At 35.9% G+C, this 17492-nt stretch overlaps 1 protein-coding gene across 4 annotated transcripts in view; it reads left to right on the plus strand.

Annotated features, from left to right (window-relative positions):
* LOC144977085 (putative phospholipid-transporting ATPase IIB) overlaps window positions 1–17492 on the plus strand; it is a 79970-nt gene that overhangs the window by 41170 nt on the left and 21308 nt on the right. For all 4 annotated transcript variants that reach the window (XM_078921847.1, XM_078921844.1, XM_078921845.1 and 1 more), the window contains 12 exons: window positions 35–148; window positions 908–1075; window positions 1825–1971; window positions 2733–2813; window positions 3672–3821; window positions 9837–9926; window positions 11413–11483; window positions 12523–12688; window positions 13067–13123; window positions 13668–13916; window positions 15685–15846; window positions 16617–16709. In XM_078921847.1, the coding sequence (XP_078777973.1) occupies window positions 35–148; window positions 908–1075; window positions 1825–1971; window positions 2733–2813; window positions 3672–3821; window positions 9837–9926; window positions 11413–11483; window positions 12523–12688; window positions 13067–13123; window positions 13668–13916; window positions 15685–15846; window positions 16617–16709 (1548 nt within the window). The remainder of the gene's footprint in view (window positions 1–34; window positions 149–907; window positions 1076–1824; window positions 1972–2732; window positions 2814–3671; window positions 3822–9836; window positions 9927–11412; window positions 11484–12522; window positions 12689–13066; window positions 13124–13667; window positions 13917–15684; window positions 15847–16616; window positions 16710–17492) is intronic.

Consider the following 17492-nt stretch of genomic DNA (forward strand, 5'->3'; position numbering starts at 1 on the left):
TTTATTTTTTGTGTGTTTTTTTTTCTATTTTCAGGTATTGTTTGAACAGTTTAAATTTTTCCTAAACCTTTACTTCCTCGTCATGGCCTTATCTCAGTTGATTCCAGAGTTACGCATAGGATATCTCTACACATACTGGGGACCTTTAGTAAGATGATTTGATACTGATATTTTTTTGTTTTTCCAATACTTCTGTATGTTCAATGTGATTTGCAATTTATTGCTCCTTCTACTTTTTTTCTTTTAAACTTCTCATTACAGAGATTAAATTTCTGCAAATCATTATCTTTTCTATTACATGTGTCTGACTCTTACTGCAGAACTTTTCGTTTTCACCAAGAGAGTTTTAACAGCATTGCTTCTCGTGCTTCAGAGAGCATCACTGTTGCTCTGGTCTTGGTGAAAATGGTAAGATTCAATGTCACGTTAGAGTACACAGCAAACCACACAAATTATGGGTAAATATAGATTACAATAATTTAGGATATGAAACAAAAATGTATATAACAGATTGCGGAAAAGAACAAAATACCAAACAAGAAACAGAGACACAACAAGAACTCTAAGCCTGTCTTTCTGGATTTATTCTATTGTATTATAATTGAAAATATTTTTTGTGGCTGTTGACTGAGGAAGGATTTTGAACCAAGACTTAATTGATATTTTATTTTTTTTCAAAGCGGTTATGTGTCATTTTTTGTTTCAAACTTTTACATTCAACAGCTTCAGGCTGCTAGTATTTCTACAATTATATAGCTAATATTTAACAATCCACATTTTACTTTATATAGCTTTATATAGCTAATATTTAACAATCCACATTTTACTTTTAGGCTCATGGTAAATGTCAATTGAATTTATATTGGTCCTCTTATGATGTATGTTTTTTAAAATCCCCTTCTTTTAGGCATTTGTGTTGTTTGTAACAATGTGTCGTGAAGCCCTTGATGATTACAGGCGCTATAGAAGAGACAAAGAAGCAAATTCTCAACGGTACAAGAAGCTTTGTCGAGATGGAATTGTCAGAGTTCCTAGCTCAGATATACATGTAGGACACCTCATTATTGTGGAAAAGGTCTGTTCGTCATTGATTTAAAAAATTTCTTTCATATACAATAGTATCACAAAGAAAGAGCTTGAAAAATCGAACTTAATGTGTCATATAGTTTCACTCAATTAATGTTACTAGCATTTTTAATGTGTTTTCAGCGATTGTTCTTTTGGTTTTAAGTGCCCTATATCGTTTTGCAGATGTCATTTAATGTAATGAATTACACAAGTGGATATACTGACCATAAACTCAGGGAAACTATTAGCAGTTTAGATTCGAAAAGAGAAAACTATCATGGTTGCTGTTCTGGAAAAATCAATCTCAAGTTTGTGGGCACATTGGCTGATCACTTGCTTTTCTCAGCCTCTTGATCCATATTAATTCTAGCTTAAGTCCCAGAATAGATTTTGATAATATCATAATGCAGTATAAAGTGTATAAAAGTAGATTTTATTTTTCTGGGGCTGTTGCTTACTATTGTCAATTATTTATTTTCATACAGCTCTTCCATTTACTATTCACTTTTGTCAGCATACTTACTGAGGCTGCCAGCGTACTGTTTTGCTTGATAATCATGTGCCAAATAAGAATGATGATCATATTGCCTTCATTATTATTGTTTTTAGACATTTGATTCGAGCCTAGTCAAATTACACATTAATGCATATTACAATAGAACCTCATAGTGGCTGAGTCACTAGCCAACATATGATTAGGCAAGAACAAAATTTATTCCTCATAAGCTACAATTAGTTCATCTGTCTCCGACACAGAATCAAAGAGTGCCTGCAGACATTGTGTTGCTGCGTACCTCAGAAAAAGATGGCGGATGTTTTATCCGCACTGACCAATTAGATGGGGAGACCGATTGGAAGTTGCGTCTGGCTGTACAGGCTACCCAGAGATTGCCAGCTAAAGAGGTATTTTAATTTCTCTTTTTTTTTAAACCCTCCTTATTTTGCACAGTATACATGCAAAATAACCAAAGACCATGTTGGTACATAACCAGTCCAAATTAAGTTACAAAACTAATTAATACTAGATAATTTTCAGCTGGTCATAAATCACCCATTTATCACTATGATTTTTAGTATTGGTTCCATTTTGTTACTATTATTGGTGAAATTGGTCGGGTCTGCAGATGAATGATGAATCAAATCATGAATGAAAGTTAGACTTGCTATCAAAGGGTCTAAATAAAGTAACAAAATGTAATATTACTGAATACTAAACTGCTAGAAGCTGTGGACTGTATAAGGTGCTGTACAAAAATGAATATAATAGGTTAAAGAACAAAATACTAAACACAAAATGTTTCAGGCTCAAAACACTCCTTCAGACAATATCAAAAACAATAAAACGGTAATACTTCACATTAAATTGTTTTAATTTTTAATTGTTTTTGGTATTAGTTGAAGAGGAGTTTTGAGTCTGAAACATTCTGTGTGTTCTTTATTTTTTAAAGCTGTTGTTGCACATTATTTTTAGAAATGTAATATTAAAGGAACAAAATAAGGAAACTTTCATGTTACAATCTTTCAACATGGCAAGTCTAATTTATAATATGCGATGGTATATTTTTATTCTATTAATTCTGCTTGATGTAAATAATTTTTTTTTTTTCTTTCTCTCTCCATTTCCCAATTGACTCATCCTGTCTTATTTGCCATTTCTCACCTAGGACATTTTGGACATTAGAGCTCATGTGTATGCGGAAAAACCTCAAAGGAACATCCACAGTTTTGTAGGGACTTTTACTCGGGTACTGAAATTTACCTTATTTTCCACAAAGCTTTTAGTGCTTATCTTAAGGCATTATTTAAGGATAGGACAATGGCCATTAGAGGTCACTTGCTTTCATTTTTTGATCAGATGAATTATCATAAAAATCTATATTGACCCATAACATATTTTTATCTGAGAAGGAGGATTACATTTTTGGTTTGTTGGAAATGAATCTTGATGTTATGATCTAGATTATAACTAATGATGAATTACTACCCTTTACGACACCATCCTTGAAAATGGTGAAGAATTAGCAAATGCAACAAGTGTCTGGTTGATGGCCTATTACTTGAGTGGGGTCAGAGAATAGTTCAGTAAATTGCAGAAATCGTATAGCCAACTCAATAAGCATAGCCAACTCAATAAGCAGAGTACCAGATTATCGTGGTTGAGTCATAAGCATGTCAATTTATGTAATAAAGACAAGCAATTTAGCCACTGTAGAGTTATAGAAATGATATTATGAATGGGCATGTTTCTTCTCGAATTACAGCTCTGTTGTCTAGTGATATGGTACTCTGCTTCGGACTTATAGTTTCAGGTTTGAGTCCTATTGTAGCCTGTGCAAAGTTGAGTCCTTGGATTCACTCTACTCACATACCCTCATCATACTCAGGTGTAAAATGAGTACTTGATTGTTAAAAGACGGTCCAAAAAAATGTGTAATAGTGCCTTACATGTCATCATGTCTCATCCTTCATATTGTCCTGCTGTTGGTGTGCGACTCCTTGTAAATCACATGGAGCATATTTAAGTAGATATTGTGCCATATAAAAAGCTAATAATGTTAAAATAATTATTTTCCCATTTAAATATTTTCATTATCTGCATCCAGAATGACACAGAAGTACAAGAAGATTCTCTGAGTATAGAAAACACACTATGGGCCAACACGATAGTGGCATCTGGTACTGCCTTAGGGGTTGTTATATACACAGGGCCAGAGACAAGATCTGTCATGAATACATCTCAACCAAAAAGCAAAGTGGGTCATTTTCATTTTCTCATTATTTCAGTCTTTTCTATCTTCTCTTTATTCATTTTCGATATGCATTTTTTACCAAGCCAACAAAATTTTATATAATATCCCATACATTATTGTGAGATTTTATTTTGTAACTATGATTAATAATAGATCAATTGTCAATCGAACATAATTATTTATTTTAAAAAGAAACAACTGGTTTTTTTTATCAGATTTTAAATTGCTATGTGTGTCAATTAACCAGTAGATTTTGGACTGATCACAACATGGGATTAGTGTCGGACCCTTAAACCAGCTCTCAGAGAAACATAGCTGGTTGTTTACTAACATTAAAATGCATGAAGTTAACGTCATGCTGCTTTTTTGGTATTATTTTTAAACTGCCAGAAGGGCGATTAGTTCTCATTAAACATCAGACTATAAACTTTTAAGGGGGGCGCGCCTCCTGAAAACCGATTTTGGCCTCAAAATAGCGATATTGAGATTTTTAGCTATTTGATAGGGTCCACCATTCCCTTTTAGGATTCAATACAAAATAAGGGTGTTTATAGCCTCTGTCATGTTGAAATTGTATTCTATTTAGGGGCTACCGTCTGCAAAACATCATAAATTCACCCTAGGGATGCCAGTAATACTCCCACATCAGGGGCCTTTATAACCATAAAAATAGATGATATCAGTACACATTTGGTATCGATATTTTCCTTTACATCTCGGCTATGATAATGAAATGCATACAAAACTACAGGATTGAAGCATGATTGGGTAACAAGTGATGAAAGAAAGCCACTTATTACTAACAAATGAAAGGTTTGACACATTTTTCAGGCTGTCGAGGTTAGGTCATGACCCTTGACACTTGACTCGTATTTTCGTGGCCTCCGATTGGTCAACCGGAAACTCCCGACGCCGAACCGACAGAACGAAGCAATTCCATTGGCCGAGTGAGGTCATAGTTCAGGTAAACAAACCTAAAATAAGAATTCACCACGTTTCTTCCGATTTCGATGCCGTCTGCAGTTTCCATTCTATATTGTGTTTTCCTTGTTTTATTTTGATAAAAAAAAGTTTATTTCCAAGATGCCGAGAAGCAAGAAACAAAAATCAAATTGCAAAAGGGCTGCTTTACGCAGATGGGACTCTATAAACCAAGAAAAGCCGGTGAGTTGATATTTATTATGTTTTTGTATCTCAGAAAATGTTCTCATCTTGCCTCCTACAATACCATGCATGCGTCACCCACATCTGTTTGCTATTACTATCATGTTCCAAGTACGGTAATATAGATACATACTTCTCATGGGAAACTAAGAAAAGAAGGGACAGACATTACTGGTCAGTTGTTTTGATATAGTCTGGGCCAGTCAACGTTACGAGTGTTTTTCCCCTGCAATAAGGCTAATAAGAAGTTGAGTTGATGTATTTGCATCGTAACATGAACGGGTGTGATCAAGGGTAGGGGGGGGGGAGGGGGGAGTGGCCTGGGGTGTTTCAATATTATTAGATACCTACAGGATAATGTATCAAGCAGCAATCGTATGTTTATTGTAGTACTCATAGCATTCACACTGTGTTTGCATCTATGCGTTTGTGTAATAGCAAACTAGAGACGCGTGTAGAGGGCATTGGTTTATGTGCATGTATGTATGTGTGAGTCTGTGTGTGTGTGTGTGTGTGTGTGTGTGTGTTTGTATGTGTTTGTCGGTGGGTGGAAGGTTGAATGTACGTATGTATCGTTTGTATCGTGTGAATTTGATAAAATGTTGTATGCAGTATCTTCTTTTATAAATTGTAATGCAGTGTCCAACGAAAGAGAACAATTATATCACAGTAAATTTATTTGTTATAGGCATGTATGTTGAATATATATATATATATATATATATATATATATATAGAGAGAGAGAGAGAGAGAGAGAGAGAGAGATAGATAGAGAGAGAGAGGGAGAGAGAGAGAGGGATATATATTATATATATATATATATATTTGTATATATATATATTTATTTATTTATATTTATATATACAAATGCCTTTGTATTCACAGGTCTTGGAACCCCGTTCAGCTCCATGTTCAACACATCAACAACCTTCAACGTCTTGCCCTCTGGTTCCAAGCCCTACTACGTTGTCATTGCAATTACCATCATCTTCACAACCAATCCCAACTGCATCTTCACTACCATCGTCATCATCACATCAAACCATGACATCATCTTCACAACCACTTGTCGTGCCCATACGTGCATGTCCTGTCGCAACGTCTACCCCTATATCATCACCGTCACATGAAGTGTCTACATCAGCTGCACCCAACTCACCAAGTAGTCTCCCTGATTTGGATATACCATTGACACAACGACCCCATATCCCTTATACTGAAGAACAGTCAGCAACAAGGAGTCAATCAAAACTCTCCCTTTATGAGACTTACAGTACACAGGTTTCTGATATCCAGCCTGTCGTCCGAACTGTGACTGAAATGGCTTGTATTGACAAGCTTGTGTCGAATTTGAGTTGCCCTGAATGTAGCAACAATGGAGTTTTAAAAATGAGGACGGACAATCAATATGGATTCGCTTTGAAATTGAATGTTTTTTGTAGGGAGTGTAAAAAAATTGTAACCAGCCATTACACATCTTCCAGAAACAGCAACTCGGCTAGCCGACCAAAGCCTTTTATCGTCAACGAGGCTATGACTATGTCCTCTATGTTATGTGGCATCGGTGCCTATCAACTGAAAAACCTGTGTGAATATATGGAGATGCCAGGTATTCACCAAAAGACATACAACAGGATTTCAAAACGTATCCACACGAAAAACGAGGAAATTGGTGATGATGTCTTTAAAGAAGCGGCATCAATCGTGAGGCAGGAATACGCACGTGAATTAAAGTTTCCTCTTGAAGAAGATGTACCTGTGGACATTGCAGTGTGCTTCGACGGCTCGTGGATGACCAGAGGGCACAAATCGCTTGTCGGTATTGGCAGTGTCATTGATTCCCTCACTGGACTTATTGTGGACGTGCATGTCCTCAGTCTGCACTGCAACATCTGTTCTCAGACCGGAGCATGGATAAAAAGGGAGAATCCTCAACGATATGACCGCTGGAGAGAGGAGCACATCGCTAGTGGACAGTGCACTATTAATTTTGAAGGAACGTCGGGAATGATGGAGGTGATGGCTGCCTCGGTCCTTTGGGGAAGGTCTGTAGAAAAACTAAACCTGAGGTACACCACAATGGTAAGCGACGGGGACTCCAAAGCCTTCAATAAACTCATCAATGACAAACCATATGGTGAAGATGTCAAGATTGAAAAAGAAGACTGCCTGAACCATGTTGGTAAACGTTTAGGAACAGCATTGAGAAACCTCGTGGCAGACTGCAGCAAAAAGGGCATTACGTTAGGAGGTCGTGGTCACGGTCGACTCACAGCTGAAACCATCCGTAAGCTTCAAATATACTATTCACGGGCGATTCGGGGTTTCAACACAGCACCTGAGATGAAGAAAGCTATTTTTGCCAGTCTGTTTCATGGCTATTCAACTGACGACTTGCCCCAACACCAATACTGTCCAAGTGGAAGAGATTCATGGTGTTTCTATAAGAGGTCCATGGGAGAACGTCGATACCCGACTGGCCACAAGAAAAGGGTCCATACCCCACTGGACTACGATCTTCTCCATAAACACTTGGAGCCAGTATATAACTGACTGACATCTGATGACTTACTTCAACGCTGTGAGAAGAAGAAAACTCAAAACCCCAGCGAGAGTTTTCATCATTCGGTTTGGTCAAACTGCAGCAAGACCAAATTCCACCATATGAAGAGGGTCCAGTTCACTGCATATACTGCTGCTGCTCAGTACAACAAAGGACCGGCGGCGGTGGCATCAATAAAAGCGATTGTTGGGCTTGGCATTGGACATTATGCATCCAAGTTTTCGAAGGCAAGGGAAAACAAAAGAGTGGCCAAAAGTCTTTATAATTCAAAGGCTGTGGTCAAAAAGAGGAGGAAAATTCAAGCTGCAGCGAAGGAAAAAGCTAGACAGGAGAAGGAGATTGAGGAAGGAGGACCGTCGTATGGTGCTGGGATGTTTTGAAATGATGTCAGTTCATTTTTTTCGTTATATATCTAAATAAAATAATGTCAAACTTTCAAACGCGATTTTCTCAAAATGTATATTTTTGGCATTTTTTCCCCTAAGGCTTTTTTATTTTTCAACTTAGATACTTCGTACTTGGCACACTTTTTCTTCAATTCATGAGTCGCAATAATATGCATCCTTTTTATCCGATTTCTTTATTGGTTTAGGGATATTTTTCAATATTTCATGAAAAATCAAGAAAATTTGAAATTTCAATTTTTATCAAATTCAACACTGTACCAAAAGATTTCTATTAAGCATTTGATAGAAAGCGATGCATTTTATTGTTTGCCTATTCTCAAAGTACATTGTCACCAAATTTGGTAACTCTATGTCAATAAACACTAAAGCCTTAGGCTTTTGAAGTATATCACCTTTCAAATATTCAAAATCCAAGATGGCGGCGTTTCCATGGCAACCATATTTAGAAAATCAAAATTCCGGAAATTTTTTCTCTGATTTGAACATACTGAACGTGAATATAAAGTTAAAAACAGAATCATTTGATGAATATGGAAAATGACTCTCAGGACGCGCCCCTCCCCTTAAGGTTAAATGCAGTTTTCTGTGTTGGCATGATTGATCTGCACGTTCGAACTAGTGAGTATTTTCTTAGATCCATACCAATATGTATTATTCTTCATCAATTTTGTGGGATGTTTTAGGTTTAGGTTTAGATAAGATTGTTTTATTGCTATTAGATCTTAGATTTCTACACTGAAAATAGGGGTGTCAAAGTCATATAAATATGCAGGGGCATGACTATTAAGTGTTTTATTGACAATGGAACATATTTTATAGATGATGCATTTCTCAACAGGTAACCAATGCACCTTTCTAAGGAGATCAGAATCAGATGATTTTTTTGTCTCATTTCAAAACTAATCTAGCAGCATTGTTGTCTACATCTTGAAGGTTTTTCATATTTTCTTTGGAGATGTTACTTAAAAGAGAGTTGCAATGATCTAATTTGGATAACGCTATGGCATTTATCAGAAGTTCAGCTATGTTCAAAGGAATCAAGTGTCTAATTTTACTCATTCTTCTTATTCCAATATACATGCACTTGTTTAATTTGAACTGACATTGAGAGGTTACAGTCGAAATAGACACCAAGAATTTTTACTTTGGTGGCAAATTCAACAACAGTAGTTCCAAAATTAGTCGTTGGAGTGTTAATTTGTTTTAAGTATTCGGGCCTTGGGTCATGATGACTGTTTTCTGGATATGAGCAAAAACAAATGTTTTTAAAATGTTAACTTTTCCTTAAACTATGAGCAAAAAAAATGGTTATATGTTATCTTTTTTCATGGACTGTGGTTTACTAAAATAACCTGTAACTAGCAGCACCCTGAAACTGTGTCCCTGATTAAGATAATTTTGAAAAATTAAACTTCCTCAGAAATGATTTCACTATACATTTGCACTAACTTCAGGGTTTTTTTCACCATGTGGCACGTTATGTCAGGCAACCCACAATTAATGCTTTTTATAACTGAATCAATTTGCACTCACTACCTGTTGACACCCGTTCTAATCCCTATGTCCATGGATCACCATCTCTATTTTCGTGGTTTGTGGACAGCAGTCAGTTTGCTGTTTAGTATCTGACTTTGGATTAAAATGGCTTATCTTTTCCTTATTTTAAAAAATGTACACACTATTCTGCTACTTATGATTATGATTATTAATGGTTATGCTATAATAGCAAAAACGAAATGGTTATGAATTTAGCATATTTCCAAGAAAAATTGCTAATCTCCTCTCCTCTATCCTCTCTCCAGTCCACTTTTCCCCATTCCATGCTAATTGGTTATGCAAACAATAAAAAAAAAAATATTTATTTTGTTTTTGATCTCTGCCAGGTGGGTTTATTGGATTTAGAAATCAACACTCTGACCAAGCTCCTATTTTTCGCTGTCATGATCCTGGCTCTCATTTTAGTGGCTCTTAAGGTAAGTTTGTCTCAGTGGTATGGTCTTTGCTTCATACCCGAAAGGTACTGAGTTCAAATACCTGCTGCACTGTATTGCCTTGAGCAAGTCACCTCACCCAGACCTGTCGACTACTACTGAGTTCAAATACCTGCTGCACTGTATTGCCTTGAGCAAGTCACCTCACCCAGACCTGTCGACTACTACGATAAATTTGTAGAATTATGAAATTTTGGCTCCAATTTCAGAAGTCCATGAGCATTTCCGGGCATTTCTAAGTCATTGAAACTTATTGAAGATGAAACTTGATGCCCAGAGTGCACAATTCTTAGGATTTAGAAGTATTATTTTAACATTTTGAGGGTAAATTATTCAATCTGTAAATTTCTGCCTCCTAAAAACTATGAATATTTAACTTTTTAAGAAGGCAGGTCTGCTTGCTCCAGCTCAGTTTGCGGTACTGTACTGTGACTGATGCCTGGGTTATTCCAGTTTTCCCTTGGAATAGACCCTAAAGACAAAATTCCCCTATGGGATGAAATAAAGGGAATTTTATTTTATTCTATTATTTAACGTCTATTTTGTGGGGCAATGTGGTCTAGTGGTATGACACTCACTTTTGGATCGGAAGGTCCTGGTTCGAGCCTCGCTCAGCGCATAGTCGAGTCCTTGGAGAAGGCTCTTTACTCACATTCTCTCACCGTACTCAGGTGTAAAATGAGTACCTGGCAATATTGCCTGATAGGTGTCGTGTCCTGTCCTAAATTTTAAATGTTGCTGTTGGCCAGGGACCCCTTGTAAAGCGCTTTGAGCACGTTTAGTGGATATTGTGCTAACTAAAAGCTCAATATTTTTTATATAATTTTTTTTTTAATGTTAAATTTATGGAAAGCACGTTTTTTAAAATCTGGGCCAGAAATTGTCACTACAAATAATTATCAATTATAATGACCCTCAACTTTTCTACCTTGAAGGTACACATTGCCATGACTCCTGTCTTATTTATCATATTTATCCTTTTATGTAGTCAGTCTATGGCATTGGATACTGCAAAAGGACATATTGATGTCCACCAATCGGAGATCAACGAAAGAGAGTAAAGTAGTCTTTCTTATCTAAGTGGCAATAATAAATTGGCATGAATTCAGAGTACGTTTTGATCATATTGTTGGACGAACTGATGAGTTTTCAGTCACCTGCCTTTAAATTTGGAGGTCCTGCCTGGAATTTCAGTTGTGGTGATAGGATTAGTTCTTGCCTGTTGTCTGGCCTTCACTCTGTCCCAAATAGCATTAAGGGGATAAAAAGAGTAAGACTAAAAATATTTTTGTGATTTGTTTTATATATAATTGATGCATTTCATACAATTATGTGAGTAACCTTATATTTGTAAAGTTACTAGTTTTATTATAAAATTTAAAGTTTTTATTTCTGATCTTTTATTGAGGGAGATTCAGTTTTTATGATTCATGTAACCTGTTAACCTGATTATTTTTTACCTCCACAGGGATTTGGAGGTCCGTGGTACAGATACTACTTTAGATTTGTCTTGCTGTTTTCTTACATCATTCCAATCAGGTAAGGATTATATTTTTAAAATGAATGAATTGGACTTTGGTGACTGAAATATTAACTTCTAATGCAGAGTTTTATTCTCAATGTCATTCAGTTAGTAGTTGCAGATGACAACAATTGTACCTTGGCTTTTGCTTTACAAACGAATATATTAAAGCCTCCCACCTGTTGGAGGAGAATTGACAGACTAAGGAACGGCACCAATGTTCAACCCAAGGAAAGCAGAAAGAAACTACTTAATAGAAACATCAACATTCTCATTTAAAAGAAACCATTAAAAAAAAAATCCAAAAAACTTGAGAAACTAGGGATCAGGCACCGGTGTGAGATAACGATCTAAACAAGTGTATATGAAAGGTGTCAAACAAAGCAAGAGAGAAAAATACAAGAAAAAAAGAACATCCCATAAAATCAGTCTGCCTCCACTGGGGAGGCTACTGATTTTTTTGGGGATGGTTATTTTTCTTGTATTTTTCTCTCTTGCTTTGCCTGCCACCTTTCCTAATAAACTTGTTTAGATATTTACCCAAAAGATTTGAACTTTTACTTAGCACAATATCTGCTTAATGTGCTCAAATGTCTTTGCAAGGAGTTCCAAGCCAAGAGCAACACATGTAGGTTGAGACATCTTTCGAGCCAAGTATTCATTATGCATCTGAGTAATGAGTGAAAGTGAGGAAAGAGCCTGTTTCCAAGGACTCATCTTTCCACCACCCAGAAATTTAAATCACTGGTCTGAAGGCAAGTGTCATACTGCAAGGCTGCACATGATAGAAAATAATATCTTCAAGTCCAATTCTTTTCTGTACACATTACTTTTGTGCATTGTCTTCCCCTTTATTTAGCATGTTTTATTTGTCAACTGTTTGATGACAATACTTGATATGGCCCCAGGAATTATTCATCATCTCAGTATATTGTGTATAGTGGAATTTTATGTTTGCCACTAATGTTTCGCGAAAGTGTTTAATTTTACTACAGTTGAGATGTGTTAAACATAACCTTTCACTCATGATCCCTTTATCTTCCCTCTCCTCACTAGCTTGCGTGTGAATCTAGATATGGGCAAGGCCTTTTACTCTTGGATAATTCAGAGGGACAAGAACATCCCAGGGACAACAGTACGAAGCACGACCATCCCAGAGGAACTTGGTCGTATAACCTACTTACTTAGTGACAAGACAGGAACACTCACACAAAATGAAATGGTAAAAACAATGTTTGAAATATAAGCTATCTTTTATTTTTAGAGGGAGATGGGGAAGGGGGTTGGGACGATCTGATTACATGTTTAATATCATGCTTTGAAGAATGAAAGTATTTTTCCTTGAGGTGTCTACAAGATCATTTGTTATTCTTTAGAATGTTATCATCATTTAAGTAAGTAAATAGGATGTTAATTTATTAGCATCTGGTTGTGAAGATGGGTGGCACAGGTTGGCTTCTCTAGAGTTATTTTAAAGTGATATGGATGAATTCAATGATTAAAATGTTTTATACCATTATTTGAAACCCGTGATTTATCTCAAATTTTACTCTTACTGATTCTTTATTTCTCTTTGATTTAAAAATCCCCATCACTACAGATCTTCAAGCGCCTTCACTTAGGCACAGTGTCTTTCAGTCCAGAGACAGTTGATGAGGTATATGCTCTTTTCATATGATAAGAAATAAATAAGAATATAGTTTATAGTTTAAGAAATTATTCTCTTGTTTTTCATTGTAAAAATAGACTTATGTAAACTTACAATTATTTTTGATGTGGAAAAATTATCATGTACGGAACTGGATAAATTATATATATTATAGGTTCCAGTGCCGTACATTGACTTCAACTATCCTCATGACAGATGTAAGAATTTGACAAAATATGGGAATAACTAATTTTCTGTAGATAAAATTACCAATTTCATGAAACAGTATCAACAATATTGGAATTCTGAATTTGATTGCTCAAAATCCAAATTAAAGAAAAATAATTTTCTCAGTTTTTGATGTTTTGTTGTTTTAAAAAAATTTTAAATCAAAGGTTATCCTCGTTTTGTTCATGTGCTTAAATAAGGCTATTCAATTGTTTTTTGTATTTAAAAAATAAGTTTTTGTCATAATTTTAATGGGTTTTTTGGGGGAGTTTTTTAGTTTGTTTTTTTTTCGATCTGCTATTTGTTGTTTCAAATTGTATCTTAGGTGATATCCCACCTCAAGATGGCGTATTCACAGACAACTGCTTCAGCCACACCAACCCGTACATCTGGGCCAGTACGTCGAAATGTATTGACAAGAGTGTGTGAGGCTGTCAAGGCCATCGCCCTGTGCCATAATGTGACACCAGTGTATGATGACAATGGAACCAATGGAGAAGTAAAGAGTGATGACACAGAAGCTGATCAGCAGTTTAAGCAAAGGGTAACATACCAGGCTTCCAGTCCTGATGAGGTTAGTATTCTGTAACCTTAACAAAAGATTATTGTTGTGGGGTTTTTTTGTTTGTTTTTTTTAACTTAACTGCCTATCATAAAAAAAAATGTTTGAGAAAACCCACAGATTTTCATATTTGTATAGCGAGTGAGGAAGGAATGAAATTGAAAATAATGAGTCAAATAGGTGTGCAGAAACTAAAATTGTCCTACAAAGGGGATGTAAAAATTGCAAATGTTACTGCACTCTTGTTTAGAGAGTGGTACATGAAGCCTGGGAATGTGAAAATACTAACGACTAACTATCTGTCTACTATCTGTCTCTCTATCAATTTACTCAACTTTCCTCTCACATGGTTACCCAACTATTTTTTCTCCGTGAAGATTTGACCGCCTCACAAACACTTTGCCCATTCCAACCCCCCCCAGGGACTCTTCCCCCCCCCCCCCCTAAACTGTTCCACAACAACTTTCTACTATTACTACTACTACTACTACTACTACTACTACTACTACTACTACTACTACTAATACTAATACTATTACTATTATCACTACTATCGCTAGTATTACTATAACCACTACTAATATTACATTTCTATTTTGTCTTTTATCTTCCATTATTTTCTAGAAAATTCCCGTCTCTCTAGCACACTGACTTGACCTTATCATTCCAATCACACCCTAGGGACTCCCTACCCACTAACACAAGCCACGCTAACGTTTCATTCACTCTCCAACCACCATTGAGTACAGATGATACAAGTTCTACTGCATTTTATTTTGTTTGTTTTTTACGTTCATTTGTCTATTGTTGTGTTGATGAAGGGTTTGTACCCGAAACGTCCATTGTCTGTATTGTTCCTGCCCGAGGCCTCTCTATATGCACTCTTGTTTAAAAGGTATCTTTACCTGCCATCAATTCCTATCCAATCTTAAAATATTATAATATCTTATTAATATGTAATGCTCTGCTATGTAGTTTGCCATTATCAAAACTTTATCAATAATATCTGACCGAATATGGATTATATTAATGATTAGGTTTCTTATTGTTCCATTATTTATGCATATTGATTTTGGATTAAAGCATGGGATATCAAGGGATCAGTAACATAATTCAAATTGAAAAAATGCGTGGAACAGATGTTTGACTGATAGCCAGGAATTTAAATACACTCTATCAAGAAACAAAAGTATTCTCAATATAAAGGGTGAATTTTTGCCCAGTGGAAAAGGTATTTCAGCTTAACCTGAGTAACCTGGTTCAAGCCCTGTTTTTTTTTTTGGGATCTCATTTTTTTACCTTGATTAAGAAAGTTAGCTCCTATTGCTCACTTTTAGGCCCTGTGCGGTGGCTTACACCAAAGATATCTTGTCTTGTGGAATGACACTCACCTTTGGATTGGAAGGTCCTTGGTTCGAGTCCCTCTCTGAGTGGTGCATAGTTGAGTCCAGGTAAAATGAGTACCTGGCCATCAACAGCCTTGTCTTTATCAGAAAAAAAAAGTAATATTGCCTTACAGGGGCCAGGTCTTGTCCTGCATGTTATGTAAAGCACTTTAAGCACGTTTAGTAGGTATTGCGCTTTACAAAAGCTTTATTTTTTTAAAATAAGGGGTAAAATTTCCATTGAGGATTGATTAAGGGAATTATTAAAGTTGCTGTATGCTTGATCCTGAGTTTCAGCATCATAGAAGAAGTGTCATTAAATGAATTTGATTTAAAATTATTTTTCATCTGAAAGTTATGATAGAGAAAATCACATCTGCTTCTTATTCAATCAGATTGCATTGGTCACATGGGCTGAGAGTGTCAAGTTGACCCTGGTGAAACGTGACCTCAACTCCATCACTCTGAAAACTCCGACAGGATCTTTGATTTCATTCACCATACTGCAGATTTTCCCTTTTACCTCTGAATCTAAAAGAATGGGGATAATCGTAAGGGTAAGTCAAGCCTTTAATCTTAACCCATCAGAGCCATTAAGTCCTTGGATGTGGAGTTTATCCCAACCTTCTATAGTGTTAAGCCAGCAGTTGCAATTGCTTGTAATACTTTGCAAAATACAGTACTCTGTTTCAAAGTCTTATTCTACTGGATCTAAGGTCTAACAGACCCAGCTACCCAATCACTACTACGTGGACAGGGGGAGGGGGAGGGGGGGGGGGGGGGGGGAAGGCGGGTTGAATAAATTTCAACTGTACTATGCCCTTTGCTTGACTGTTTGAACTGTAAATTTAATAAATTTCTTGATTATTGAGCTTATCATAGTCAGTGAACGCTCAATCAGCTTTTACCCTTTTTTTTTTTGGGACACCCTACATAATTAAAGCTATCAATGTTCTTTATGGGACACAGATCTATCACATTTCACTCCCCCTCCCTTTCCCCCTATATCTAAAACGGATCCAGATTCTGAATCAGTACATGGTGGAAACTGGAGAAATATTCGGGAGCAGGGCCTGGAGCAGATAAGAATCTCAAGAGGTGTTTACGATACAGGGCCGCACAAATTGGAATAAGAAATATAAAAAACGATCACCCCTTTGGATGACTTGTTACCTGTGTTTTCCTTTCTACTGCATGCTGCATTGTATCATACACATCTTTTTAGATTAATTAGGGTGGGTAGAAAGGTTGGTTAAATATGTGTTTTATCAAATAATTTGTAAGCATTCTTTCTTCTTTTTTCTTTTTTTTATTATACTCATTTTAGGATCAAGAAACAGGAGAGATAACTTTTTACATGAAGGGTGCTGACGTTGTGATGCAATCAATAGTGCAATATAATGATTGGTTAGAAGAGGAGGTAAGGATTGATTTGGCCAGTTATTTGTATTTACCTTTTAACTTGACGTTTTAAAAAAATCCTTTGTGAGTCATGAATTATGAATTTTATGCAGCACTGTCATAACAAAGCAATGTATCTACTTTTTCTAGGAATCTGAGAAGCATTTTAAAAAATGCATATACTTGAGTTCGGTGCCAGATTTGTTTTGCAACAAATGCCAAACAAATCAAAGAAAATTGCCAAATGGTCTGGGGAAAATGTCAAACTTTGCACACATCCCTTTTTTCTACTAAGTTGTACATAAAAGTGGAAATAAATTTGTATTTTCTTATCCTATGACCATGAGAAGTGTCTTAATTTAAAAAGAATTAATCTTGTCTTTTCGGCGTGGATTTGTCTTTTAATATGTAAAATAAAGTGATTTTTAAAAAATACCAAAATGCCAATTTTTACATGTCGAGATGGCGTAAAAAAATGTCAGTTTTTTGGTGTTTTAAAAATTTTACATTTAAAACACCAAATTGGCAACCCTGTTTTGGGTTGCTGATAAGCTGTCCTGTCTTTGACAAAAGTTGGAGGTGGCTAGGAATAATGTAATTGTAAATAACCTAAAAATCATTGCTTTTGTCAGATGCATCGCTCTTGCTCTTGCCGAAATTTGTTCAGTATAATAACTTTATTTAATGAAATGTGCATTGTGAAGAGAAAGTGTCTCATATCACATGTTCTATTATATTGGTTGATGTTGATAATGTAAAGGAAGTGAGCAACAGTCATTTATTTACAAACTTCTGATGGGAC

The sequence above is a fragment of the Berghia stephanieae genome, chromosome 7 (assembly GCF_034508935.2).
Source record: "Berghia stephanieae isolate SIO BIC M18660-M18661 chromosome 7, UCSD_Bste_1.3, whole genome shotgun sequence".
Classification (NCBI taxonomy): domain Eukaryota; kingdom Metazoa; phylum Mollusca; class Gastropoda; order Nudibranchia; family Aeolidiidae; genus Berghia; species Berghia stephanieae.